This window comes from Cyprinodon tularosa, unplaced genomic scaffold, assembly GCF_016077235.1.
Source record: "Cyprinodon tularosa strain WSP-4 unplaced genomic scaffold, ASM1607723v1 ctg154, whole genome shotgun sequence".
NCBI lineage: Eukaryota > Metazoa > Chordata > Actinopteri > Cyprinodontiformes > Cyprinodontidae > Cyprinodon > Cyprinodon tularosa.
Window position 1 is genome coordinate 1963918 of NW_024038375.1, and position 27762 is coordinate 1991679.

The 27762-nt window shown below is 36.4% G+C and overlaps 2 protein-coding genes across 2 annotated transcripts; one reads left to right on the top strand and one right to left on the bottom strand.

Moving 5' to 3' along the window:
• Window positions 1–233: 233 nt before the first annotated feature.
• On the bottom strand, window positions 234–6657 carry srsf3b (serine and arginine rich splicing factor 3b). The gene is made up of 6 exons (XM_038279946.1): window positions 6504–6657; window positions 4844–5054; window positions 4625–4765; window positions 2831–2869; window positions 1901–1987; window positions 234–825 (listed from the first exon to the last, which is right to left on the bottom strand). The coding sequence occupies exons 2-6, from the start codon at window positions 5044–5046 to the stop codon at window positions 798–800; spliced, it is 498 nt and encodes a 165-aa protein (XP_038135874.1). The 5' UTR covers window positions 5047–5054; window positions 6504–6657; the 3' UTR covers window positions 234–797.
• A 4812-nt stretch (window positions 6658–11469) lies between these two features.
• Window positions 11470–27183, top strand: LOC119780056 (S-adenosylhomocysteine hydrolase-like protein 1). The gene is made up of 17 exons (XM_038279945.1): window positions 11470–11949; window positions 14850–14961; window positions 15049–15192; window positions 16940–17040; window positions 17185–17287; window positions 19383–19477; window positions 19698–19804; window positions 19885–20001; window positions 20382–20445; window positions 20587–20675; window positions 22148–22218; window positions 22398–22492; window positions 22592–22690; window positions 22961–23029; window positions 23287–23365; window positions 24537–24657; window positions 24973–27183. Exons 1-17 carry the CDS (start codon window positions 11770–11772, stop codon window positions 24977–24979), a joined length of 1653 nt encoding a protein of 550 aa, XP_038135873.1. The 5' UTR covers window positions 11470–11769; the 3' UTR covers window positions 24980–27183.
• The last annotated feature ends 579 nt before the right edge of the window (window positions 27184–27762 follow it).

Sequence of the window (27762 nt, forward strand, 5' to 3'; positions counted from 1 at the left end):
AAAGTGCTTAATGAAGATATCACATTGGGAAGTTGCTAAAGACTTTCAGTAGTAGCAATTACTGTGAAATTATACCTTAAGCGTACCATCTGTCAAACTTGACTGAATCTATATCAGAAAGCAAAGTTCACATTTGAATTTCATAGAAAACAGTTCCTATTAATAGGGATGTGGGATACTGTAAGAGTAAATGTATGTTTGCATGTGTATTCACTAAATCCAGAATAAAACAATTTTTAACCAATGGGGTTCTTTAATTGCAGGACCAATACACATAACAAAAGATCAACTATGTAAAACCTAACATGCAAACTGACTTCCGTTTACTACAGTTTCAAATAAATGCAACAATTTTGCTTCTTTAACAGGGATAACCAACCATTATCAATGCAGGAAAGTAGCAAACCGAAAACACAATCATAAGAGGGAAATAATTCACCTTTCCCCAATCTTTTTTTTTCCTTTAGCACAGTGAAAATGACAAAAATGCTGACCCAAATTAATGGACATAAACTAAAGCTTAAAGAGATTAAATCTGGAATGCAGCGCGGGACACCTGTGTAATGACCATCACAAACGGTTTGAGTTGGTGGAACAGATGAGGCACTGTCCCTGCACACACCCACTCCATGTGTTTGAAGAAGGTCCCGACAAAAGAAAGGGAGGACACTAAAAGGCTTTAAAAAAAAAATAAACAAAAAAACGATCACACGTCGATGCTGGAGTCCATCATATGAAATAGCAGAGCTGAACAAACGTCGGTCTGCTGCTCCCTTTAAACCTTACATGGTTTTCCTCTATCTTCTCTCAGTAGACCTGGAGCGGCTGTGGAAAAAGGAGAAATATCAAAGTGATGTAAACAAAAGATTGGGCCAAAACAAAAAAACTCTCAAAGCCATTAAAACATTTCCTATAGTGTGTATACATCTATAACCCTTTATCCATTCAAAATTTCAAAGCCAAACTTTAAGACTTGATTTATTTTTATTGGGATTTTAGAAAATGTCAACTAGGTAGTTTTGTAAATCACCCCTGTCACTATTGCTGCATGACTTGTAGGTGTGTCTTCAACTTCACAGTAAAGTAAATTGTTACGAGTTTTATGAATTTCTATAATACTGAAAAATAGATGTGGCCAGGAGGCAGATGCGTGTGCCTCGATACAGAAATGTTCAGACCAATGACATGCATAGACGTGTATGACATCAACCAGACACGGAAGGCTTAAGCAAAACAAACACGACTGCCCCCATATTAGGTGGAACACCCTCCTGTATTAAGCTCCATCTAAGTCCTCATTAATGCTGCCTTCCCACTGCATAATGCTGCCACCACCATGTGTCACTGAGTAGTGTGGCCACACTTGTGAGTGCTGTTCATTTTCCAACCGACCACTTTTTTCATAGAGGCCAAAAGTGCACCTTTTGTCTCTTCCACATGTTTGGAGTTTCATAAATGGCCTGTGGCAAAATTAAACCGCAACACAAGAAAGTAAAGCAACATGCAAAAGGCAAAGGCTCAAATGGTTCAGGGTACAGCCAATGGGTTCTTATTCAGATTACCCCGAGAGGCACTATTGGCTTCTGGTAACCAGGACAATACGATAAATGCTGAATTTACCAAGGGCTACCAGAGTTAAGGAAACTACATGCAAAAGATTTCAAGTTTTTTCCTAAAAGGGTAACCATGCAATTCTGCATAACTTTGCTTCATTTAATTGCACAACTTACACCGAGTTGTTAATCTAAAGTGACAATATGTGAAAAGGCTTAAGGGATATAGATATTTTGCTAAGCACCAAGAATCAGATATAACACTGGCTACTCACTCTTAAAACAGTCAAAAAAAAACATGTTACTTTCTGAACAATAAAAAAGGAGATTAAGATATTGACACCTACCTTCTCGAACGAGAGAAGGACCTGGAAGGCTTATGGTTCCTTTCCCGGGAGGCGGACCTCTCTCTCCTCCTGTCTCTTGACAAAGACCTGAAAAATAAAACGGGACAGTTGGGGAAAGGCACTATTACTACTGCTTTACTCTGATCCAACTCTGGCTGGTAGCTGGCTTTGTTGAACTTATCCTGAGTCTGTGGTAGATTTGAGCTGAGAACTGACTCGAGGAGAGCGTTAGATATATTGAGTTCTTTCTGAAGGAGGCTGTAGATGTTGCTCCATGTAATCAAAAGCATTTCATAGTTTTTTTGAAGGTGCTACCTCTTCCTCCACGGTCAGTCTATCTCAAAGTACATGTCACTCCTATCACATGAGGACAAATCTTTTGTCCTGCACTTCATTTCAATGTCAATAAATAATGTCATATATATATATAGCATATAAAGGCTATGGCAAATTAGTATTACTTTAATTCTCTGTCAAATCCCACCGATACATTTGGCATGTCATCTCATTATTTTGCAGCAGCAACAGCATTAAGTGTTGTGGTAAATATGCTTAAATAATCTCCAAATGTCACAAAAACTTTCAACACTAGCTGGCGATAACCTGCACCTCATGGTTTCCTATATAGCTGTGCTAATGCTCATATCTAGGCTGATTTGAATCAAAGTAAATTTACAAGCTCTTATTAACTTTTCTGAAACAAAACAAAAAAATCCTGACCATCACAGAAACGAGTACGTTTAGTCAGGATACTTGATCTCTACTCATTAAATGCTCAGCCCTCCTTCATGGGCCTGGTCTCACTGCTTTGGAAATGGCAGATGTATATAACGGTGCCGTTTTGTTTATAGTTAGAAACGAAATACTGAGTGAAAGGATGTCTCTGGCCTATACGCAAATGCAACCTGACAAAATACAAGCGTTACAAACCTGCTTCGGCTGCGGCTGAAGCTTCGCCTGCGTGGGGATCTGTGCAAGAAACATACAAGAGTTAAAAACAAGAACAAACAGACTGTGTACCTGCCGACCTGTAAGTTATTATACTCCTATTGCCTCATTACTGCTCTTTTTTTCTTCTCTATTTCAGTAAATTAAAGGGGAAGCAATTAAGGTCACTGGCAACAAACCAAGCACATAAAGATGGCAGACACCCCCAATCCTACAGTATAAAGTATTTTAAGTCTGAATGACAATTCTACTCCAGTTTGTAATGTGTGCTTATGAATAAAAAAAAATGCACGTATATGTTGATAAAAGTGGAGATACCGCTTAAAAAAAAAACCCATGAAACAGCCTATGTGGGGGAAACTGAAACCTACAGGGGGGCTACCATCTGTATGAAACTGGTCCACTGCACTTAAAAGTGGCGCCATGACAAATTAAGGCTGACAAAGCCATATCCATCAGAAACAACCAGCTAACACCCCAATGAACCAACAGATAGGGTAATCATTAGGGAGTGGGTGTTTAATTCTGTGACTAAAAAAAAAATCTTTCCTTATATCCCTAAAAACAAGTGAAGGTATATCAAACCTCTGAAAACATGAATTTCCAGAAATTTGATATCGTACCACACCCTCTTGGAAAAAGTAAAGGACTTCAATAGTTGTGGACAACATAAAGCTATGAATGAGAAATAAAAGGAAAGAAAAAAGAATAACCTCTTCAACCAGCTGTGTCTTCACTGTTAAAACTGTAATCTGCAGTGTACTGAATGAAGCAGGAAAACTTACTAGTATTTTTGGATTTCAACAAGCTAGAAATGACGAAAGGGAGGCAGACTGTCGACCGGGTAGGTAGGCAGAATTGGCTGAATGAGACTGGCCAGATGCTGCAAGGTGATAAGTTGGCAGGCAGATGGGGGCTGGTTGTGGCTTTATTCCTGCTTTAATTGGTAAGCTGCAGGCTGCTGCTGGTGGAGTGTAGACTTTTGGAAACATAATACGCCGATTGGTCGGGAATGTGAGGTAGGCCGCTGCCGTTTGGTTAAAGGTTGAAGGAGGAGGAGGCTGAGAACGGCATGCTGAGGAACCAATGGGCTGGTGCAACCTGACGACTGGCCATGCCTGGGTCATGTGACAGCACCAGCCAAGCTGATTGGGCACGATGGTCAGCAGTCACATGATGCTGAAAGAGGACTAGTTGACTGACTCAGAGGGTGGTGAGAAGAGGCATGGTGGTGGCTCTGCAACGGGTTTCATTCTTATTAATATAGATGAAAAGTAAAAAACATCCTCAAATAAAAAGAAAAAAAAATAACACATTTGCCACTTTCACCCCCCCACCTAAAAACAGGTTATACCTTGTTCTTTCTGCAGAAAAAGTACTTAAACCTGTTTCAAATACCTATTTTGCCACACTTAAGAAGCAAAAGGTATGAATGTACACAACAAAAGGCATCAACGCCTGAAGCAGAACTGAATGCCTTGCATGCCTTATTAATGAGGATTTTTGTAGTAGAAAAAGATGGAAGGTTCTGCTAATATTCTAATTAATTTGTTTGATATTTTAGCAATTCGATTCAAATGACTAATATAAATAAAAATGTTAGAAAGAGCAACAGCCATCATTGTAAGATCAGCAAAGGAGAAAAAAAAGCTACAAAAGTCTAGAATGGAAAACCACCTATCAAGAAAAATACTGTAAATAAGAGAAATCAAAAAGTAAATGGCAGAGAAAGAGGAACATGAAAGAAAAATAATAATCAATCGATTTATAGGTTACCTCCGCCTAGGCGGTGGGCTTCGACGTCTGTAGTCATCTCGATCTCGAACGCGTCTGCCCCATGAGGGTGGAGCACCACGACTACGGCTGCGCTTCTCACCATTGGACAGCTCTACTCGAACCCGGCAACCGCAAAGCGTCCTACAAAGCAATCAGTGGTGGGTTATGGTATGTATATACTCTATAATAGCACCCCTTAGTACACACACTGTGACCTACCTTCCATCAAGCTCACGCACAGCATCAGTCGCATCTCTGGGGTCTTCAAATTCAACAAAAGCAAAACCTGGGGGGTTCCTGGCCACCCAGACACTCCGCAGGGGGCCGTAGTAGCCAAAAGCCCTCTCTAACTCTGTCTTGTTTCCATTATTACCCAGATTTCCGACGTAAACCTTACAGTCAAGAGGACAATCCCGATGCATGACTGGATCTGAAATCAAAGAAAATGTGTTATAAAAAACACTAGTGACTAAAATTCACAGCACAAAAACATAATTGTTATATGGCCAATTGACAAAAAAAAAAAAACCTACAAAACTCTGTGATAATGCTACATTTCAGTGGTAATCACAATTATTGTTGGTACCAAAAAAAACATAAAACCAAAACTTGACATAAACATCACCCATGTGTTTAGTAATGCAAAACATTTATAATACCAGGGTTGCCTCGATTAGATAAAACTCTGCCTTTCAACATGGCGGAGAGCAGCGAAAAGATTTGCTATGGTCAATGCTGCTCTCATTTTTAGCCTTCACGTGCTGTGACATATATTATATAGGACTGAAACAATCGGACTAAAAGTGATTAATCAATTATTGAAATGGTCATCAACTCTTTCAGGAATCGATTAATCAAGACTCTAAAACATGCCTTTAGCTGACAGAGCAACTCAATTAGGGCAGTAATTATACCAAAGGCCATAAACAATTCGCATTTAGAATAGAAAAAAAAACTTTCGTTTGTCAATATGTGTATTCAGAACTCAAGTGGAAAAGTTTTAGTTTCACCTGGTTTAATTTAGTAAAAATGGTCTTTAAAAGGAGCATTTTGTTATCTGACAATTCATAGAAAAAAATGATCAACAGATTAATCAATTTGCAAAATAATCATTAGTTGCAGTCCTGATTTTATACCAAAATATATCACCAAATTAAACATGGGTCATTTTTTTTATTTTACCAAATGCTATCATCAAGCAGTCAGCCAATGCATTTGATAAATCCTCTTCTTCCTGTCTTGGATCATCTTTGGATCCAACACGTTTCTGTTCTCTACTACAAGAAAAGCACTTAAACACGATGCGCTGGTAATACAGGACGATCTTCACCATAATCCCACCTGGATTATCGAATAGAAAGCCTACTACATAATAACATTTTTAGTTACCAAATACAGTTTTAATACACTACTAATCGCAATGTCCCTCGTTTTAAAATTTAAAATACAAGTACTACATCTGCAAAAAAATAAAAAATCCCACTATCACTATTTTGTAAAACGTTTTAAACCCCTGAGAGCATGACCCAGTTTTCTACCTGGATTACGGTTAATGTTATCTTCAGCTGGGTAACTAATAATGTACCTAAATCCCACACGGATTAATCCTTAAATAACATTTAGTTAAATTAACTCACAAACTCGACAAAAACGTCGCAGGTAAGAGTGAAAAACACGATGCAGACTGAATGATGAATGTGTTGGGAACATTAGCTAAAATGGCGTTTTTCTGAGGCCTACTCGTAGATGCAGCGCTATCAGCCCCAAAAACCGAACAATAAAAATACACACAGCTAACCTACGAGGCACAATATAACCGATGTGATACATAGGATGTTACTTTTCATTATTCAGAAATACAATTAAACTGAAACCTTACCTTATTTAACGCAGCTCGCAGTTTAAACTATGGCAACTCTACAGCAGACGTGCTCCTCTCTGTCGTCGATGGAAAATGGCGTTCGGGTGCAGAGTACGCCTGCGTGAAGATTAGCCGCCAGGATGTAGTATCCCGGAAGGGCGGGCTTATGGCGTTACATTTCCTTCTTTCATCTATACATTCTCAAAGAAAATATCTAAAGCCAATTATATAGTTTCATTTTCGAAATACTAATGTCAACAATTAAATTTTAAACATACAGTTCTAGGTTTTCTTCGATACATTAGAGGGATTTACAAAATGCAATACCACGTTTGGCCACAAGGTACAGACGAACGGTTATGTGGCGCTGTTTCACAATGTTCGCTCTTGAATTTGATCGGTTGAATCAACAGACTGTTGCTCAAATGCGTCCGGCTATCAAATGTTAAAATGTTCCTCTGTGGGGGGTATTTGTAAACTAGAATATCTATGTCATAGAACTGAATGAACTCATTTTGCTGTCTGCAAAGGATATTTAGGGATTTTTAAATGCTAAGTAGTGGGACTATAGTATATTTCTCTCCCTCATACAGGAAATAGCATCCACTAATGCAAACACAGTTTATTGGAGGAGAAAAAAAAATACTTGCATACTTTTTGCTTTTTGTTGTTATTTCCTTCATTTTTTTTCCTTCTTCTTTTTTTGTCAATAAAAAGGTTTCCTTTAGATTTGGGTTTTCATTGCAAAAAACAGATGGAATCACTCTATAGATCTCAGGAATTGGTCTAGGAAGTTCTTGTCTTACCATAAGTACTCCTGTCAGTCAAAGGTAATGATGACTGACAAAAGTGAAACATACAATAACTGAAATAAAGACTATTTTACTTTATATTTTATTTACTTGTTTGCAATCAACAGCTCCACAATTGAAACTGATCTGATGTGTGATAATTTTTAGTTGATTACTTCAACGGTGTTTTCACTGGTCTGCCTAAAAAGTGGATCAGACAGCTGCAGCTGATCCAGAATGCTGCTGCCCGTGTCCTCACTAAGACTAAGAAAGTAGAGCACATCACCCCAGTTCTAAAGTCCTTACACTGGCTCCCTGTATCTCAGAGAATAGATTCTTCTGTTAGTCTATAAATCTCTGAATGGCTTAGCACCTAAATACATCACAGATTTGCTATCAGTGTATCAACCCTCCAGACCACTCAGGTCTTCTGGCTCCAGCCTGCTCTGCATACCTAGAACCAGAACTAAACATGGAGAAGCAGCATTTAGTTCCTATGCTCCACTTATCTGGAAAAAAACTTCCAGAAAACTGTAAAAGTGCGGAAAGCCTGAGTTCCTTTAAATCAAGACTAAAAACACAATTGTTTATGATTGCCTTCGACTGTTCTAGTTAAACAGTTCAACTAAAACATATTTTCTTTAATCCAACTGTTTTGTTTCTGCATTTTTTATTTTATTTATTTTTTATTTTTTCCTACTTGCTTTGATTCTGTTTTATCTTCCTGTATTTTAATCATAAGCACTTTGCATTGTCTTTGTACTGAATTGTGCTATACAAATAAATTTGCCTTGCCTTGATATACTGAGTCCTGTTATCCACAGAGATATTGGGATGACTGCAAACACTCCTCTGTTCCTAAATGTTCACAGAACAAAGGAGATGATTATAGATTTCACAAGTAACATGTGGGTCAACAGTGGTGTCAGATTCAGGAGTTTGTCCTGCAACTGGACACTGTAATTCCGCTCAGGAAGGACATTTCATCCGCATTGCCTACTGATGGTGGTCAGAGGGCTTCACAAAATAATTCTTCATAAAATTAAGAACAATATGGACAACTATGAGCATCTCATTTAAAAGACTTTAAAACACAAATTTTGCTTTCAACTGCTGCAAGACCGAATGCTACAGAAGAAAAACGAAAAGTAAAACAACAGAAAAAGTGTCATCAGTTCCAAAGTACATGGTCTTGTTGTGTTTACTTTCTCTTAGCTTTTTGTTTTTCTGTATTCAAATCAGTTGCCAAATCATTTGTAGTTTTGCATGGTGTTCTTTATAGTTTTAACTTTTTCTTTCAGTATTCATATTCTGTTTGGATTCAGATAATCTTTAGGTACTGTCTAAAGTTATCATTTCATTCTATTATTGTTATTATTAACTGTACTAGAAACTGATTACAGCACCCTAATTGCACCAGGGAGTGTTTTCACAGATCCTTCCTCCCAGTTGTAAGATTTTATAACCACCACTGTTCCCAACAATAAGTTGATAGATTCATGCTGATATTTGCACAGTTTCTATCTTAGTCAGTTAAATAACATGCTGCTGTCCTTTTGCACATCTCTGATGTTGCTGCTATTTTCAAATATCCATTACAGTAAAAATATCCACAACTGTATATTGGTTATTTATTCTCCAGGTGCACAATTTTTATATTGTTAAAACATTTTAAGGTATAGTATTTCATTTGTTTATTTTTTAACTCTTCAGTATTATGTTAATTTTATACACACTTATAAGGTCCACACCTTTTCTATAATCTTCATCTGCTGTGTAACACCAGAATTTCCCCATTGAGGGACAATAAAGGGATTTTCTATTCTCTTTTCTATTCTATTAATAGTAATATTATCAATATTACCATCATCACTTTTTTGTAAACAATAGTGTAATTGTGTGACATTTTGCCTCAATTTCCTTGATAGGCCTTGACTGGCAGGCTAGTAAAAATTAAGAAACACAACTATAAGTAGAGAAAAGTCACATATAAAAAAAAGAACATGTATAAGACAAAAATAAAAATAAAAATCACCTACAAAAGTGAGAAAACAGAAATATTATGTTGGTGACATACAATTGATTACAGTGACCGTTTAAAACTGGTTTAATGACACAATATGTGGAAGTCCTAAAGGTCAGTGATGAATGTAGGAAAAATCTATAGAAACTTTGTGTTAGAGAGTGTAATGCAGGATTAGTTAAAAAGTTTGAATTGCTGTGCTTTTTGTTGCAGTTATCACAAATGCCTTTTACTTTGATTTTTGTAAATTCTCTAAAAAATCTTGAAAGTAGAGTCTTCAAAAAACAAAGAACAAAAGAACTCCTTTATTTTTTAACAGGACATTTACTTGCTAATAAAGGCCCTTCCAGAGCTATGTGGAGTTTTTAAAGCAAATGTTGAAAGTACCCTCTTCACCATTGATGCCCACACCTACATTCAGACTGGAAGTCAGAATTCAAGTCTGACTTCCAACTGTCTGTGTGACTCTCAGACTGTTATCTCAGCTTATACAAAAAAAAAACAGTAGAAATGCATGAGTTTCTCTACATATCTTGCTCTCTCTCTCTTATATGTGACATTTCCATGCTCTTTAATGCTATAAATGATTTGTTCTAACCTGTCTCTAATTGTATAAAGCAAACAAACTGTCAATAGAATACAAGTCATTAATATTTTTTTATTGTTTATATGTATTACTATGCATGGTGGTTCCCGACGGGGCCTATTGGGGCTGGTGCTGCCTACAGAACAGGCCCTTACCCCTGAAAACATTCTCTGCAAAAATTAAAATATAAGTAAATCTTTTTTTTTTCTCGAGTTAAGGGTATTTTCCCTTTATTTGAGCAGGCAGGAAAGACAATGAAACAAGATGATGTATATTTACAATAAAAAAAATAATCCATGAAATTACTTTACATGAATTATATCTAATTATCATACCATAGGGTTGAAAAGTTCTATTCTCTTAGTCAGATCATCATTCATAACTGCTTTTTTATTTTACTTATCTGGATCAGTTTTGCAGTGTGATACTAAATCAGGCATGTTCAACACAAAGAGCAAGCTGACAGTAATTTCTTTTCTGGAGTTTTTCCACAATCTGTTGATAGTGGTGATACTTGTGAGCTAAATCACAGGATGTTTACATTACATTACATAGCAGCTCCTCGCCAGCAGGAGCTGATGTTTGCTCACCATGTTTTCCTCTGGATAGTTCCAAATTTTAAAGTTGCTCCATGTGGATATTTTGTCCGCCCCGATTCTGCACGGAGGAGAGTGGAAGCCTAAAATGACATAATATGGCTGCACAGACTTCACGGACATGTCAAGCATAAACCAAGCCTTAAGCTCCAGTTATATCAAGACAGGATCACATTTTTTATCTGTTAGATCAGGGGTCTGCAACCTTGGCTTTGTGGCTTACTTAATATACTGAACAATGTACCATTTCCTTCATTTTTAGTGTGTTTTCTTTTCTTCAGTGCTACTATGCCTTATGGTGGTATGCTAATTATCAAAAGGAGATTGAAATGTTACGGAACAGGATTAGGTTCATTAAGAACATTTAAAATAATTAAATGATTTTTCCTTTGTATTTTGGTATATTATGAGAAAAAAAGTCAGAATTCTAACTTTTTTCTCAGAATTCTAAATTTAAACTCAGAATTCGGACTGAATTCTGACAGGTAACAAACATGTTAGGAGAATAGCTCTCTTGTTTTAATGACCTTCTACTCTTCCATTAATGAAATTGTCAGAATTCTGACTTTTTTCTCAGAATTTTGACTTTAATCTGGAAAATTCTGACTTTTTTCCCATATTAAACTGAAATAAAATTAAAAAATCTGTTAACTTTCTTTTATTTTTTTCAGTGGCCCTAATCTCCTTCGGTAAAATGTAAAACTTTTTGTGCGGAGTTCTTAGCTTGATCTCGATTATGGGAAAAGCAGAACCATATAAATTACACATAAAAAAGGAAAATGTAAGTCTCTATGTTTATTACAAATTAATTTAAGGTGAAGGGCGTATGAAACATATTTGTGAAGTGAAATGTACGGTCAAATAAAAACAAAGCATAGCAAAACACTTAAACGGACCGATTTCATTGTATATTTCCATTTCCCCAGCTACTCTGAACGCATCATTACGCATGACACGCCCCCCGCTGTCTGTTATGGACCGCCCACAAAGTTTCTCAGCCAGGTGACAGTTGAGTCGGAAAGGAAGCGAAGCAGCTCGAACACTGCCTGCGCAACCAACTGACTCTACACTCAGATATTTACTCTAAACCAAAGTCAAAAGCAGCTTTTCAGCTTTTGATATAGTGAACTTATTTTTCCCCACAAAAGCTCGTAAACCAAAAACATCCATTTGCTTCCTCTTTTGAACATTGACCGGCTGGTAGCCTGGGACATTTAAAGGCAGCTCGCGTCGTTACTTCAATAGTTGTTGAATTCTAACTAGGTAGGATTTCCCTGCCGCCGCCAACATGTCAGAGACAGCCGGGGAGGCGAAGCCCGAGGTGAAGCAGGCGAGCAAAGAAGTGAAGGAGAGCGAAAATGTCGCGGAGAAATATTCAGCCATGACCGTCAGTAAGAACAGTGACATTAACATGGGAGAGCTGGCGTCTGTCTTCAGCGCTGTACCCTCTCACAAACCAGTGAAAAAGGTAAGGCTTCTTTCGCTACCGTAGCGGACAGCTTCTACGGAGACTATCAGCTGTTATCTAACTGTTTATGACTGCTTATTGGCTGTTGCATTACATTAATATTCACTTTCTCCTAATTGAAGGCTAAATGTACGTATCATCCAGACCCTTAGTAGGAAAAAGGAAGATACATATACATCTGGATTTTTTTTTATATATGTCTAGTAATAAACGTACATGCTTCTTGAGCTGTTTCATATTTGTATCAAATGTGGAGAAATCCAAAGTATTGCATAAGGCCGATGGAGGAAGGCCAGCTTTCAAGATCTAGAGACTGTTTTTTTTTTTTTTGGTCTTATGTAAACAAACAGACAGATTAGTTTAGAATATCTAATTTTAAGTGTTTAAAAAAATAAATCTTCAACAAACTGTGATGTCTCCAAGCATTCCTGCATTATTATACTACCACCCCCATGTTTCTTCATGGGGATGGTGTGTTCAGGTTGACCTGCAGGTGTTTTTAATTCTGTTCAGAGAAGAACAAGAGCAGTTTTCTGTCTGGACTCACCAGACTACCTATTTATCTCATGATGCTTGTGTCTCCTACATGGCTTTTGATGACCTCTAATGATCTTCTGGACAGATTATTGGAATCCATTACTCATAGCAGACGTTTAAATACATTGCTCCATCTGAGAGACACAATGCTCCTCTGTCTGCATCTCTCCTTGCAGTCTGTTCCACTGGATTTTGGCCACAGTATAGTGGTCTGAAAACAAATGATTGTCACAGTTTTTAACATTATCAGTTGCATACCACTTCACGCCATGATGTCATAATTAATTTTGCAACACACCACTAACAATTCATTTAAGAACTTGAAGATTTAAGGCAAAATATTTTCCACTTACATCCAGAAGTTTAGATGGTAGATCACAAGGAATAATTCTTGGTTTATGTCTCCTTGCTGTTTTAATATTTTTACTAAATAAACTACCAAAACTAGCCTTTATTTCTTGGCTACTGTAACAATTGGCCTGCTTGTTCTTTGTTAGACTTCCCTAAAGTCAGATGTTACCCGACACTTTTAAGGAACAAGGAAGAGTCTTAACCTAAAAGAGGCTTTACAAAAATCAGACTGAGCTGTTAAAGAAGCAGCAGATTTTTGAAGATATGCTAACATAAATCTGGTGTATCTCAAGGGAAAATACTTGGTTAAATCAAAGGTCTGAAATGTTTTACTTCTACGTCTTGCTGTCTTGTTTATATTTCATAGTCTCACATCCACTTTTCTTTTAAGGAGTTCATTTATACTGAGGCAAAGACTGAATTGCTTTAGCATTAGTTTGTTGAGAGTGTTTGTCTTTTTTAAAAGGAAGTGTTCCTTTAAAAAATAATGTAGGTCACAGTTTGCCCAATCATCAGATTTGATAGGAGCAGAACTTTGCAACTGTTTCCAAGAACAAACGACTCAGTTTTCATCAGTCATGAGATACAGATTAGCTTTATCCCATTTTCAGGATGATGATTTCTCCCTTCTCTAGTGCTGTAGAAGACAAAACAAAGAGTAGATCAGAGGGAAGTGTTTGCAGCTTCTCTTAGTTATAACTTAAGACATGCAGCTAGATTACACTGGTTTGGCTTTTGGAGTATATAACTTTAAGTACTCAGTCATGTATGACCTTGGATTCTTAAGATATCATAATTTTTATCTGGGTGAGTATGTGGTTATTTTTGTCACTATGATTTAAAAAGGAAATAGCCTAACTTTGTTTTTGCTTTTTGTCTTGTTTTTCAGTCTTATTGTTGATGGGTTTAATTATCAGCCTTTAACCTTGTCAATAACTATGGGGAGCACAAATTTACAGATTTTTTGAATAATCATAAATACTTATTATTTATTTGCAAGTCGTTGTAAAAGTATTTGTTCCTATTCAAGTTTTCCACCAACAATAAATATCCACAAATATCATTGTCTTAGTATGTATTCTTTAATAATATTCTATGAAAAGTACATTTTTAAAAATGTAACTTTTTTTTTGAGAAATGTGGCATATAACTTTTAATCATTTGCAAGTCTCTTTATGATTGTTGCACACCTTAAGACTTAAGACATTTTCATCCCTTCTTATTAAAGAAGAAAAAACTAAAGCTCGGTCATATTGCATGCATAGCATCTCTAAAAATCAGTTTTCTAGTCTCGCCATGAGACTTTTCAGGATTACATATTGGCTTGGCCATTCTAAGATCTGAATATGCTTTAAACTAAACTGCTGCATTTAAGCTCCCTGCTTAATGTTTTCTTGCTGGAAGGTGAACCTTTTCTCCAAATGGTTTTCCGCCTGACAAGTTTTTTCTCCAGGAAAGTATTAGTTATTTAGCTCCCTCTTGGGATCGTATTATGTTATTTAAACCGTCTGTACATTTTGTTCTAATTTAATCAGCTCTTTTTTTATATTTTGATAAGTTATGTTGTTTATGGTGCCTTTGTGCCATGATGCAGCCATTGTTTCTAACATAGCACCAATGTAATCTGTGAGCAACTTTCCTGGCTCTGCTAAAGATCAGTAATTTTTGGCTGATAAATCTGTGCAGCCCTTCTTTTTTTGGTCTGCTATTTGTCACAATCCAGGAGTTTAAATCATTAGTGTCCAAACATAAATCGGTTTGAGATATCTAAATGAAATTTGCAAAGGCACTTTAGGCATCTAGTTTATGCTGTAGAACAGAGAAGTTACTAACTATAACACAGTAATGATGTGGCAAGAAGTAGATAGCAATATAACTTTGGTAAAACTACTGGATTCTGTGCCCTCAAAAAACCCTTTTGCTTTTGTCTGTGTTTTTCTTTGATTTTATGTTTTTGTCATATGATGCAACTTTAAACTAATGAATATGTTTGTCTTTTTTGTTTTTCTTAGCAAATTCAGTTTGTTGAAGAAAAGCAGGAGTTCAGCCGGTTCCCCACGAAAACAGGCCGTCGCTCACTGTCCCGCTCCATCTCTCAGTCCTCCACCGACAGCTACAGCTCTGGTGAGAGTTGCCTTTCTGAACATTTCAAATGTGTTTACACTATCAGGTTTTAATGGCCATTGTTATTTACATAATCTTTTATTCCAGCTGCATCCTACACTGATAGCTCAGATGACGAGACCTCGCCTCGGGACAAAACACAAATCAATTCCAAGGGCAGCAGTGACTTCTGCGTGAAAAACATCAAGCAGGCTGAATTTGGCAGACGTGAGATTGAGATAGCAGAGCAAGGTAATGCATGACACCCTCAGAGTAGACTGACTGGTTCACTATTAGCCGACTCATCAAAAAGTCAGACAGAAAATCTGTTTTGATGTTTTTTCTTTTTGAAACCATGGTGGTGGTACATATTTCCCTGTACTTTTTGGTCAGGATTATTTAGATAAATAGAGAACAAACCCACCGCTTTTTGACAATTTAATAAACAAGTTTTTAAACTGAAAGTATTTAGTTGATAAATGTCATAAGGAAAAAAAAAAGGATTGAAGAGTTAGGTGAAAGAGTGCTTTTATTTAGCCATACACACACTATCCACTTTATAAGAGACCCCTGTTTATTACTTGTACTCCTTTCATAGTGGCCAAAAAACCTGTTTAAGCCTGGGAACAACTGGCTTTTAGTGGCAGTGGAAACAGCTCACTGACGTCTGTCTGCTCGGGTCAAAAAACCCGACAAGGGACCTGCCTTAAAATCGCCTCGGCTCTGATCAACTTGTTAATGAAACATCAGAGCCAGTTTCACACGCAAATTAACATGATACCATTGAACAAAACGTACAGACTTCAACACACTGTGCCAGTCGCTTCTGATATAACAAGTTGAAGCAACCCTGTTTACATTCAATAAACATGGTGCAGCACTGGTGGGATTCGGACAGATAATAGAGTGAAACAATAAAGCACACTATCTAGGCTCTGGCTTCCTTACATGTTTCTCTCCATTGTTTACTTTCCTGATTTCTGTCACACTAGTGACATCATCAACGCTAGCCCAGTGTGGTGGTGTCACGAGACACTGCGGTGGTACAGAGGCTAGCTTGTCAACGAAGGGTTAGAAACAACTTTTTTTTGCCAGTGGGAAGGGAGCTAAGTGCGATTGTTAGTGGGTATACCACTAACAATTGGAAAACTCGGCTTAACATGTTATTTTCATTTGGAAAGCGGCTTTTTTAACAGAAGAGCAGGCCAACATTTGGTGAATACAGTCAGACCTGGTAAAAAGTACTTTATACATTAAAAATAGATCAGAATAAAAACAAAAGCAAATAGGTGACCAAGAAATTGGTAATGTTGATGGTACAAGATGGATGTTCTGAATTACTCAGTCTCAATTTCAGCTGCTAAATTTAGATGGAAAGATGATAATTTGGTGTAAACATGAAAGCATAGAGCCTTGTGTCAACAGTGGAGTCTGCTAATGGTGGTGGTTTAATGTTGTGGAAGATATTTTCTTGACACTCTCTGGGCCTCTTGGTATCCGTGGAGCATACACTTTCCAGAGTATTGTTGACCATTCCCATCCATTAAGGACTGCAATGATCCAATCCTCTGACCACTCTTTTCAGCAGGGTAATACACTATGTAACAAAGCTCAAATCCTTTTAATTAAACTGGTTTCTTGGACATGGTGTAGAGTCACCAAATCTCCATCCACCAGAGGGATGTGGAAGACCTACAGCAGGAATGTTCTGCAGGCAAATTAGCCCATGCTATATCACTACTAAGTAAAATATCACTGAGAATTTTTATTTGTGTTGTAAAGGTGCTCCCAAGAATGAAAGACATTCTGAAAGTTAAAGGGTGTTCAACCCCATATGGGGTGACCCACTAAATCTGTGGTGAGCATTTTGTCAGAGTCGATGTAGAATTAGCCGTTTCTCTGAGTGATTTTGTGATTTAGAGAGAGACGGAGTGCTGTCAGTTTTTGTGCATCATCTGTGCTCCTGTTTCTCCCACTCACTATTTGTTATGTTGTTCAGATATGTCGGCGCTCATCTCACTCAGGAAGAGAGCACAGAGTGAAAAACCTTTAGCGGGTGCCAAAGTCGTGGGCTGCACTCACATAACTGCTCAGACTGCAGTAAGATCTCTTCTTCTCTGATATTAAAGTTTAATAGCTCAGGAGTGGCTGCAGTCTGTACTGAGGCTTGGATACATAATATATATTAAATGAAAACAGTGTCTCATGTTCTCATTGCCTGCCTGCTATTCTGGCTTTTATCAGGTGCTGATTGAGACTCTGGTGGCTCTTGGGGCTCAGTGCCGTTGGACTGCTTGTAATATATATTCAACGCAGAATGAAGTTGCAACTGCTCTTGCAGAGAAAGGTAAGCAGCAGAGATGGTGGAAAAACAGCTCCCTTTAAAGCCTTGTTGAGTTGCCTAACACATAATCTTATAAATATTAATTATTAACCTAATTTTTTTATGGCGTTGTGTAAAATGCATTTTGACCCTTTTTATATTTTATTTCTGCTTGATTGCTTAAAACAGAGTTTTATTTACCTCCTATTAGCTTTCTTCTAGCAGAGGCTTGCTTTGTAATGGAGACACTTCAGATCTTTAAAAACCAAGGTTACTGTTTGGAAAAGGCATACTCTTGAACATTGAGCCCTACAGAGGTAATTGGACCACATAAGTATTCCCATTTAGTGAGAGGGTGTCTCTGCATGGGCCTTTTTTTTTACCCTTGGTTGCTATGTAACTGTCAAAATATTCACTTAATGTCAGGAGAAAACATTTGGAGTTCTGCCAGAGTAAGTGGGTTCAATGCTCTTTGGGACTTCTGCACATTTAGGTGCTGGTCTTTGTAAATTATTGAAGTGCATCATCAACATCCAGCTGGGCTGTTTATTAAACTGTTGAGAAAAAAATGGAAATGCCAACTGCTTTCAGACTAGGGGTGTGCAAAATAATCGTGATGATGATGCATCGTGATTCTAATTTTCGTGATCTACTGAATCGATTCTTGATGCCAAGAATCGATTATTAATTTAAAAAAATGAATAAATAAAATTGCATGAATGGTTGGCGAACATCAGCCAAAAACAAGTGCAATACCACTTCCAGTCCAGTAGATGTTGCTGCAAATGTGTTGACGCACGCTGCCTTGTGTCACAAGCATTTCCGGCCGCGGGATACTGTGCCGAGTCATTCAAAAACAAAACATGGAGGAGAAAATATGGCAATGCATCGCAATAATTCAAGTATCGTGATGCATCGTGATAGAATCGCATCGTGGCCTGTGAATCGTGATTCGAATCGAATCGTGACTTCTTTGGCAATACCCACCCCTATTTCAGACCATGTCCTGACATTGTCTAACACAAACTCAGGTTGTTCCTGTTGTTATTGCTAACTTTCAGGCTTCTGTGCCAACACTGGCTAGCTGATAAGATGCATAAGCTATCTGGAAAGAGCTTTCATTTTTATGCACAATTTATCAAGAACTTTGTTGATTTAAAATAAATCACACTAATATACATCTAGCAGATTCATGAATATTTCAACTATAACTTTATTCATTGTTTATTCACATTAGAGAGCAGATTTTTAAGAGGAGCTTCACTAACTGGACAACAGAGTACAATCTATAACCTGTCAACAGAAGTAGTACATTACTTTATTCAACGTCTAGTTCAGTAGAACTGAGAAGCAGTGAACCTTTGGGGAAAAATTATTTCTGTTAATGTCTTCTTTGGTACTACCTGTTGCACTGCTTTTTCCTCCGGGTTCCTTCATCCGCCAAGGATCACACCACAGAGTCAGAATTAGCTAGATAGAATAATAAAATGCGTCTTCTTTAGCATAAGTACCTTCAGCAAGATGTATTTTTAATGAGGTATTCGACAATAAAGATCCATATGAACGTTTAACTCTGTCAAAAGAAAATGTTTAAAAATATATGTTAAAGTATTAGATTTAATATTTATTTACAGGATAAAAATAACCCTCCCTTAATTTATATTATGGCTAATAAAAAGTAAAATGTTTATAAATGTAACTTTCTCAGTGTTCAGACTTTCAGTCTGACAACCTCTGGTGAGAGAGGTCATATGAACCATTTAAACATTTATGACCCTTTTTGTTAAAAGATTTAATAATCGTTCTGAACTGAAATCCTTGTAAAGTTAAAACAACGCCTAGCCCTGTAATTGTGGTCATTTTAATGAAAGAGTGGGATGTGTTCTTCAAATCAGTGTGTCTGGGAGCAGTCGTTGGCTTCATTTAAAAAGGTTCCTCTTAACGTGAGGAATATTGCATCTGAAAGGGCTGTTTTCCATGTGACCAGCTGTACTGAACAAAACTTTAATCCAAGATTGGCTTCAGCTTAAATCGTTGATCTGAACCAAGTTGATGATGAAATTTGAGCACCAGGTTGTTTGTTTTTGAGGCTAATACGTCTTCATCTCTGGTATTTTAGGGGTCGCCGTGTTTGCTTGGAAGGGAGAATCTGAGGATGACTTCTGGTGGTGTATTGACCGCTGTGTCAACACTGAGGGCTGGCAGCCCAACATGGTTTGTTTAAAAAAAACAATTCTTATCCCCTTATGTATCGCAGGTCTGGTAATAATATATAGAGCACTATTAGAAGTGGTTGCCTAAAGTTGCCCTGAAACAGGGAAGAAAGAGCAGTTTGTAAATATTTCAAACTTTTTCTTAAATTCTACATGGGAAAAAATCTAAAATGCTTGGGTCTATGGATGTGGAAATAAATCTGCTTTTAAATCTCCATTAGATCCTTGATGATGGTGGCGACCTGACACACTGGGTGTACAAGAAATATCCAAATGTCTTCAAAAAGATCAGAGGCATTGTGGAGGAGAGCGTTACTGGGGTTCACAGGTAATCTGGGTTTAAGCAGATGTGAATTTTTTGAACTCATTTACATTTAAGGAAACATGTTTTCCCATCTTCACATCTAGGTTATATCAGCTTTCTAAAGCAGGGAAGCTGTGTGTTCCAGCCATGAATGTTAACGACTCTGTGACAAAGCAGAAGTTTGACAACCTGTACTGTTGCAGGGAGTCTATCTTAGATGGGTGAGTAAACTCTGCTTTGGTATTTTACTGCTGGAAAAAAACAGGAAGATTTGGTTGATGGATACATTTACTGTGTTTTCTGGACTAAGCTGCTGTTTTATGTCTCATCGTACAGTAGTCTGTGTTTTAACATGGTCAGCATGTTGTAGAGCTGGATTAAACCACTCACTCATCACTGTTTCTGTCTTTGTGCAAAAGCGAATTTTGTCCCGAAAATAACACTCATCAGATAAAATAAAAATGTTTATTTTTTGCCAAATAGGGAATATGCCTTTTAAAAATAATTTTAGATTGATTTTGATATAATTAATAGCTATGGATTATGTAAAATAATATATTTCTGTTGCAATATATACATTTTACGTCTCTAATCGCTTTAGCCTGAAGAGGACCACAGATGTGATGTTTGGAGGCAAACAGGTGGTGGTATGTGGGTATGGCGAGGTGAGAAACATTTAGCAATATCAAGAGAAAGTCTGATTTAATGCTGTAAAACAAAAAATGAATAAAAAGAGTTTTATCAGTTATGTTTTAATGTATTGATGACTAAATTGTTAATGTTTGCCTGATTCGGTTTTAATGCAGGTTGGAAAAGGTTGTTCTGCAGCCCTGAAAGCTTTGGGAGCCGTTGTCTATGTTACAGAGATTGATCCCATCTGCGCCCTGCAGGCCTGGTGAGGAGATGATGAATTTAAATGATCACTATGCTAAATGTGGTGACATACTGCGGATACATTGGCAGACTGCATCATTATTAATGAGATATTGAATGAGCATTAAAAAGAGAAAAAATATATTTCACTGGTTTGATCAGACATTTATAAACTTGTTCAATGCAATCGTCTAATTTATTTTGAGATATTTTATGTATTTAAATCAAATTTTAAACAGGTGCTCAATTTAAATGTCCGATGATAAGTTTCACATAAACCACCCATTTGTTGCAGGGATCCGCAAGCTTATTAAATAATCCCTGATGTCTCTTTCACCTTTTATGCTTTTAACATAGTTGGAACTAAAGCAGAATGTTTGCTTTTTCAGGCACAGACCTGGTTCTACAGCATACATTTGAAAAGGATTTAGGCCAGAGCCTTGAGGAGTTATGATGGATGTTTGGGATCATTGGCTTGTTGGAACATCAGATGTTGTCAATTTCTTCTCTCTGACCCAAACTCTCCTTTTCAGATAAAAGAAAATTGGGTATAATATTCAAGAACTGCCCGTGGTTAAGCACAACAATAACTGGACAATACTGGGGCATCATGGAAACCATCTACACCTAGTTTCAGATAGATTCAGAGGGTGGTGGTCAAGAAAGAAGGTTCACCGCAAAGCCAGATTCTTTATGGAGAAAATGTTCTGATACAATCTTAGTTTGTTTTATTAAGCAATAGTTAAATAGATGAATCTTTATACTCATAAACATATGTTAAAGATGGTGGTGGTAGCTAATGCTGAGAGACTTAGACAACATTTATTGTCGAAGTACAGTGTAGTTGAAAATAATGCATTGCTCAATGAAAAGGGAAGACTGTCTGAACTCCACCTCTTTGAAGGTAGACTGGGGAAACTTGGACACTGTCAGGTGTTCCAACTGTACATGGATCCCAAACATATAGTATAGTAGCTACTTTCTTCATTCGAGTAGTTTGTGCATCTCTGGGGGGTAAAATTACATGGCAGCTTTAGTCAAAGTTGCAAGGTTACCACTGTCAAGGAAAATAAACCAAAGGACTCTTACTATCTCCACTCTGCAAACCTACATGTGACAAGGTGGTTACATGACAACATCACTGGGGGTCTTATGTTAACATGTCATAAGATGCTCAACCAGTGCATCAACAAAAGGGATCATCTGATGCCTTCAGGAGAAATAAAATAGAACTTTCCTTCCAGCAGCATTTAGACAGTTTTTATATAAAGTCTGTTTTATGCACATTTTTTACATCTGCATTTTTTTTCTTACATTTTTAATTCGATTTATTTAGTTTCACGTTTCCTTAAACTGGTTTATAACATTTTTTAATGCATCTGCATTTTTTTTCTTACATTTTTTATTCAATTTATTTAGTTTTACATTTCCTTTAACTGGTTTATAACATTTTAATAGCATCTACTAAATATGCTCTCTTGCTTTTTCCACTAGCATGGATGGATTCAGGGTCGTGAAGCTGAATGAGGTCATTCGCCTGGTTGATGTCATTATCACATGCACTGGTAACCCAGCGTAAAGCCATACTGAGAATGAACAGATACAGGGTTATATAATCTGTGCTTTTTAATCTATTAAGAGACCTTTCAGGTCCTGGTTTTCTGCACTGCTCCATGTTGAACTGTGCTGCTCTTTAGTAGATGATGGCTGCATTAAAAATGTCTCTCTTCTAATCTTTGGACAGGGAATAAAAATGTGGTTACCAGGGACCAGCTTGATCGAATGAAAAATGGCTGTATTGTGTGCAACATGGGCCACTCTAACACTGAGATAGATGTGGTAAAACAATCAGATTTTAAAATCTATTTAAGTGACTTCTAGAGATCTTTGCAGGATTGTGCAAAAGATGACTGTGACCTGTGTTTTTAATTCTTCTAGGCCAGTCTAAGGACTCCCGAGCTGACTTGGGAACGAGTCCGCTCTCAGGTGGATCATGTCATTTGGCCTGATGGGAAACGGGTCATCCTCCTGGCTGAGGTAACTACATCTATCTTACACCTTATAGCTACAAATCGTAATGAATTCGATGCAGGTTTAGGAATAATGTCCTTATAAATTACATTATTTTCTTTTTTTGTTAAGAATGTTTGTGGGTGTTTATTTGACTAGGATGTTTTATAAATCTGGCCTCAGATAAAGGTCTGTCTTGCTCCTTTAGTTTTTCTTTCAAATTAATCTCTTCTAAATGATGTAGGTGATAAATGACCCTTCCTTCTCCTTTCAATAACATGTTTTTGTGTTTGACAGGGACGCCTCCTGAACCTTAGTTGTTCAACCGTTCCTACCTTTGTCCTTTCCATCACAGCAACCACTCAGGTGAAATGGCTGTAAAGCTGCGCTGTATTTATGTTTCTGCTCCAATTTGGTATGATTGCCAACATGCTTTTCCATTTTCTGCAATCATAGCAGATTATTTCTTGACCTGACCTGAAAATGACAGAGTTAGTGGGTCACTAAGTTATGTCTACTTTTATATAATCTGCTGCTTTACTTGTTTTTATTAAACTCAAGAATTGGTGTCTTTTTATTTTGGACTTTATCATGTGTTAGTAATAGCCTTTTCTGTTTTCCAGGCCTTGGCGCTCATAGAGTTATATAATGCTCCAGAGGGACGGTACAAGCAAGATGTTTACTTGCTTCCCAAAAAAATGGGTAGGGATTTAAGGATTAAACAATGTTGTTTTACCCTTTCAAAGCTTGTCGGGGGAACTACTTAACAGCACTAGGATGGGAACATATTAACCTTCCACTACAGCTGTCTAACAAACAAATGAGTTAGACTCAGGTTTAATTGATTTGTTTTTGATATAAGGTAAATTGTTGTTGAGGCATATATGCACAGCAAGGACCTTTTAAAGGAATCAGGGTAGTTTTTTTAGGAGTCGATACTGTACCATGTGAATTTACTAGAATATAAACACCCTAGTAGGGAGACTGGAGGATAAGTGTTGCAAACAAATATATATATTTTACGCTTTTAACTATTTGTGTGTTTGGACACTAACACACACACACAAGGCACTGTTTTTATGCTAGTTTACGGACCAGTGGCGGGCGGGGCTTCTGGTGCCTTAGCCTTCAGTGGGACCCCCCCATCAATTTATATATATATATATATATATATATATATATATATATATATAAACCAAATGGTTTATATATATATATATATATATATATATATATATATATATATATATATATATATATATATATATATATATATATATAAATTAGTAAATGTGCATACATGTAATAAGAGCCACAACATTGTTTCTTGGACCTTATTTTTCTTGACGTTTATGCTTTCTCAGTTGTTGGGTGTGTGGTAGAGGTTCTCTTGTCATAAAACTAATAGTTGCAGCAGATGCACTTTATCACTTTAAGGAAGTCACTGCAAAGCCCATGGGAAACTGTAGAATTCCATTGATGCAGAAAACACAGCTGTATCTGTCCCAAGGAGTAGTGGACGTTCAGAGCCTTCAAAGCCTTCTCTGCAGGCCTACAATCAATCCGAAACACTAACCTACATTCACAACCTAAACCTTTCTTTTTCTTATTTTCAAATGTATACATTTATTTAAAAAAAAATCAATTCTCTTAATTTTGTAGTATTTATCTTGGCTGCACTGCTTCAATTTCAAGAAAAACGTCAAGAAAAATAAGGTCCAACAAACGCTGCGGTTCTTATAATATACATATATATGCACATTTACTGGCCTGTAGTCAAAAACTATTTGTGGAACTCTTATTAGAGATATGTTGACTTTAAAGTCTTCTGAATGTTTACAGTCTGTCTAATTTTTTTTCATTGCTTTTTCAGATGAGTACGTTGCCAGTCTGCACCTGGCCACTTTTGATGCCCATCTGACAGAGCTCACTGATGAGCAGGCAAAGTACCTGGGTTTAAATAAAAACGGACCCTTTAAGCCAAACTATTACAGGTGCGTATTTACTATACACATTTCAAATAAAAAAAAACATGCAACTTACAACACTTCCTCTAATAAGCATACATTTTAGGAAGCAACTCTTTGGAAAACTAGGATGTAGCAAATGCCTCTTCTTGAAGCTAGCATTAAAACTTTAGTAATTTGACATTCAAAATAAGGTCATAAATAACTTGATATCAATACATTATATATTTTCCTCTCAAATGAACTTCTCTCTTATTGCTTTTTAAAATGTTTGATGAAGGAAAAAGCCAAACCTCACCAAATGTATTTATTTAAACTTCTTTTTCCTTTTTGCTCCTACAGGTATTAGGCTGCCGGCACATAGAACACCTCTATATGGATCTGTATGTTTTTGATTAACCGTCCATCTGGCAAAATATATTATTGTATAATCATATAAGTATAATGTATTTTACACTATTCACAGGATGCACAAGCTATATTTAGAAAGATTTTACCTGCTGCTTCCTTTAGCTGACGCACGTGGCACTTAATCGGCTATAAAAGGTTAATGTAATAATAACAGCACTCAGATGTCTAAAAGAAAATTTATTGAATGTGTTTCCTTACCTGCTGAATCATGTCTGATAGCTTTTTCGGTAAACAGTGCCAAATGACAGCCAGAGTAAAGGGTTTGTATTAATGAAGAGGGAAAAATAGAATTAAGATAAATATGTTGTCATTTGTATATGATTACTGTATGAGATGTAATTAGGAAAGAAGCATTCATAGAATGCACCAATTAACAGCTCCCAGTTATTCTCTTAGCTGGATGCTGGATTTTTGTTGTAATGTTGATGCAGAATGGCTGTGAAACCATGTTTGGATGTGGGCTATCTTTATGATGAGTGGCGTTGATTTTTTTTTTTTTTTTTTTTTTTGCTGAAAGTGGACCAAGTGTGAGTTAAATGTCCTGTTGCTGGACTTATTTTTTTTTTAAGTTGCCTAGTAAGAGGCTTTATTATGATAACGAGAATGGTTCGCTTACAGGGTGAGCCATAGCGACTGAAATCAATCCTTTATTTACACAGGTTGTTTTGAGTACTTCTACCACCTGATGGCCAAATATAGCTCAGTGCTGCTTTAATGTTTCTATGATACTATAAAACATGTATTCATAACAGACATTCCATTGAAAGGAGAAGAGGTATTCTGATCTTTAGTAATATTGCTACTAACACAGCTAACCTGAAGATCTGGGCAAAAAGTAACTTTGGTTCCTGTGTACCAGAACAGATAGGGTTTTCTTTTTTAATGTTTAAATGATAATGTTTTCACCACCTGAGGGCATTAGCATCATTTTTATATATTCTTCTTACAAGATAAATTTAATCTGATTTTCACTATAATGGTTAATCTCTGAATCCTTTTAAAATTCCCTTTTATAATATTACAAAAAAAAACTATTTCTAGTGGTTTTAATACTTTTATGTTCCACTGACCTGATAAAAGTACAAGTCTTTTTGTTCAATTATGAGTTCACAACAGATTTGAAGCGTTTATATTTTTCATTAGACTTGTAATTAGAAAGTTCTTATTTTATGCACCAGATGACTTTTTTTTATTAATTTTTATATGCATGAAAGTTAAAAAAAGCTTATTTACAGCCAATTTCAAACCAAAGCTTGCTTAAGCCTTTTTGTCAGCAAATATCCTCTTATCATTTTTAGCCAGTTCAAAGCAGTATTTTGTGTAGCTTGTGAAAACCCAATAATAACCTTTCCCCCTCTATAATCAGATGCCGTAATTTCTTGAACTTTAAAGCTGCAGAGTTTGGAGGCTGTTATGTTTAATATGTAGTTTCATGTTTTGGAAATTTTCTAAAATAAGATAAAACTACTGTAATGTAATGTCTTTAATAGCTTATAAGAAAACAGTTTTTCCCCATTGTTTTTTGAGCTAACAGTTCCTACATGTTTGCACTGACAGTTTTAATGGCATCAAAGCCAGGGACACCCAGATTAATTGGAGAAAGCCAGGTCTGTAACCATTGTGGTTTATATTTACAGTGCTTGGTAACTAATTCAACACATGTTAAAGCTCTGACCTGAGGTAGAGCCAGCTATGCACCCAAACCCTCATTATTTTGTCTTAAGGAGTTTAATAGTTTTTTGGGCTTTCTCATAAATCTATAATAGCAGAACATTATTTTACACACTATCAACATGTTGAATGTTTTTTTTTTTTATTGTATGTTTTTCCTCAGTTTTATTCTTTTAAGCAAATAAATCTATTATATATCTACAGTATATAGTATATATATCTATTTTTGCTTAATTATAATCACAATTAATGTGTTTTGACACAAATGAATGTGAAACCCAGCTACTGTCATTGTGGAGTCCCAATGTGATGTAACGGTAGAATGTTGTTTAATTTTAATGCTAGATCCCTAAATGATTTACCCTATATTTTAAATATTATCAGAGTTTAGGTTAAGCGCTTGACAAGATCTGTTTGGAAAATCTGAATTCTGTCCTCCATTTCTTTTAATAAATGTTTGACTGTTGAAAACTGCCTGCTTGGATTATTTCCCCACACACATTGTAAAGAAGGCTTTACTAAGTGTCCCCTAGTGCACATTTTTTGTTATTGTAAAGTTAAAATTTGACAAGGCACTTCCAACTTAATGCTTTATTAATTTAAAGAACTATAATATACTTTATCAAAGTCGTACTGTTGTAAAATCTGTCAAGATGGTAACACTAGGATAGCGATAGAAATCGATATTGGATAAGTTGGTTTACTAAACTTAAAAAGGATTTATTTTTTTAGCTTTTCTAAAGTTATCTTTTTGAAATTTAGACACCTACTGCAGAAAAACACCAGGCCAGAAGTTGACCCAGAACTGGGAAGCTTCAAATCCCATTTATTTATGCAATTGTATTTTTAATATGTTTGTTTTGTGTATATATTTATATTCTAATTTGTTATTTATGAGTTTTTGACAGTGGGAGACAAGACGTCACACATTGTGACCTCGATAGAAATGTTTTTTTTTTTTTTATATATAAACTTTATTATTTACAATACACAACAATACAAAACTGCATTGTGGACATATCGCAAAACAACAAAAACCTTTGCTAGGGG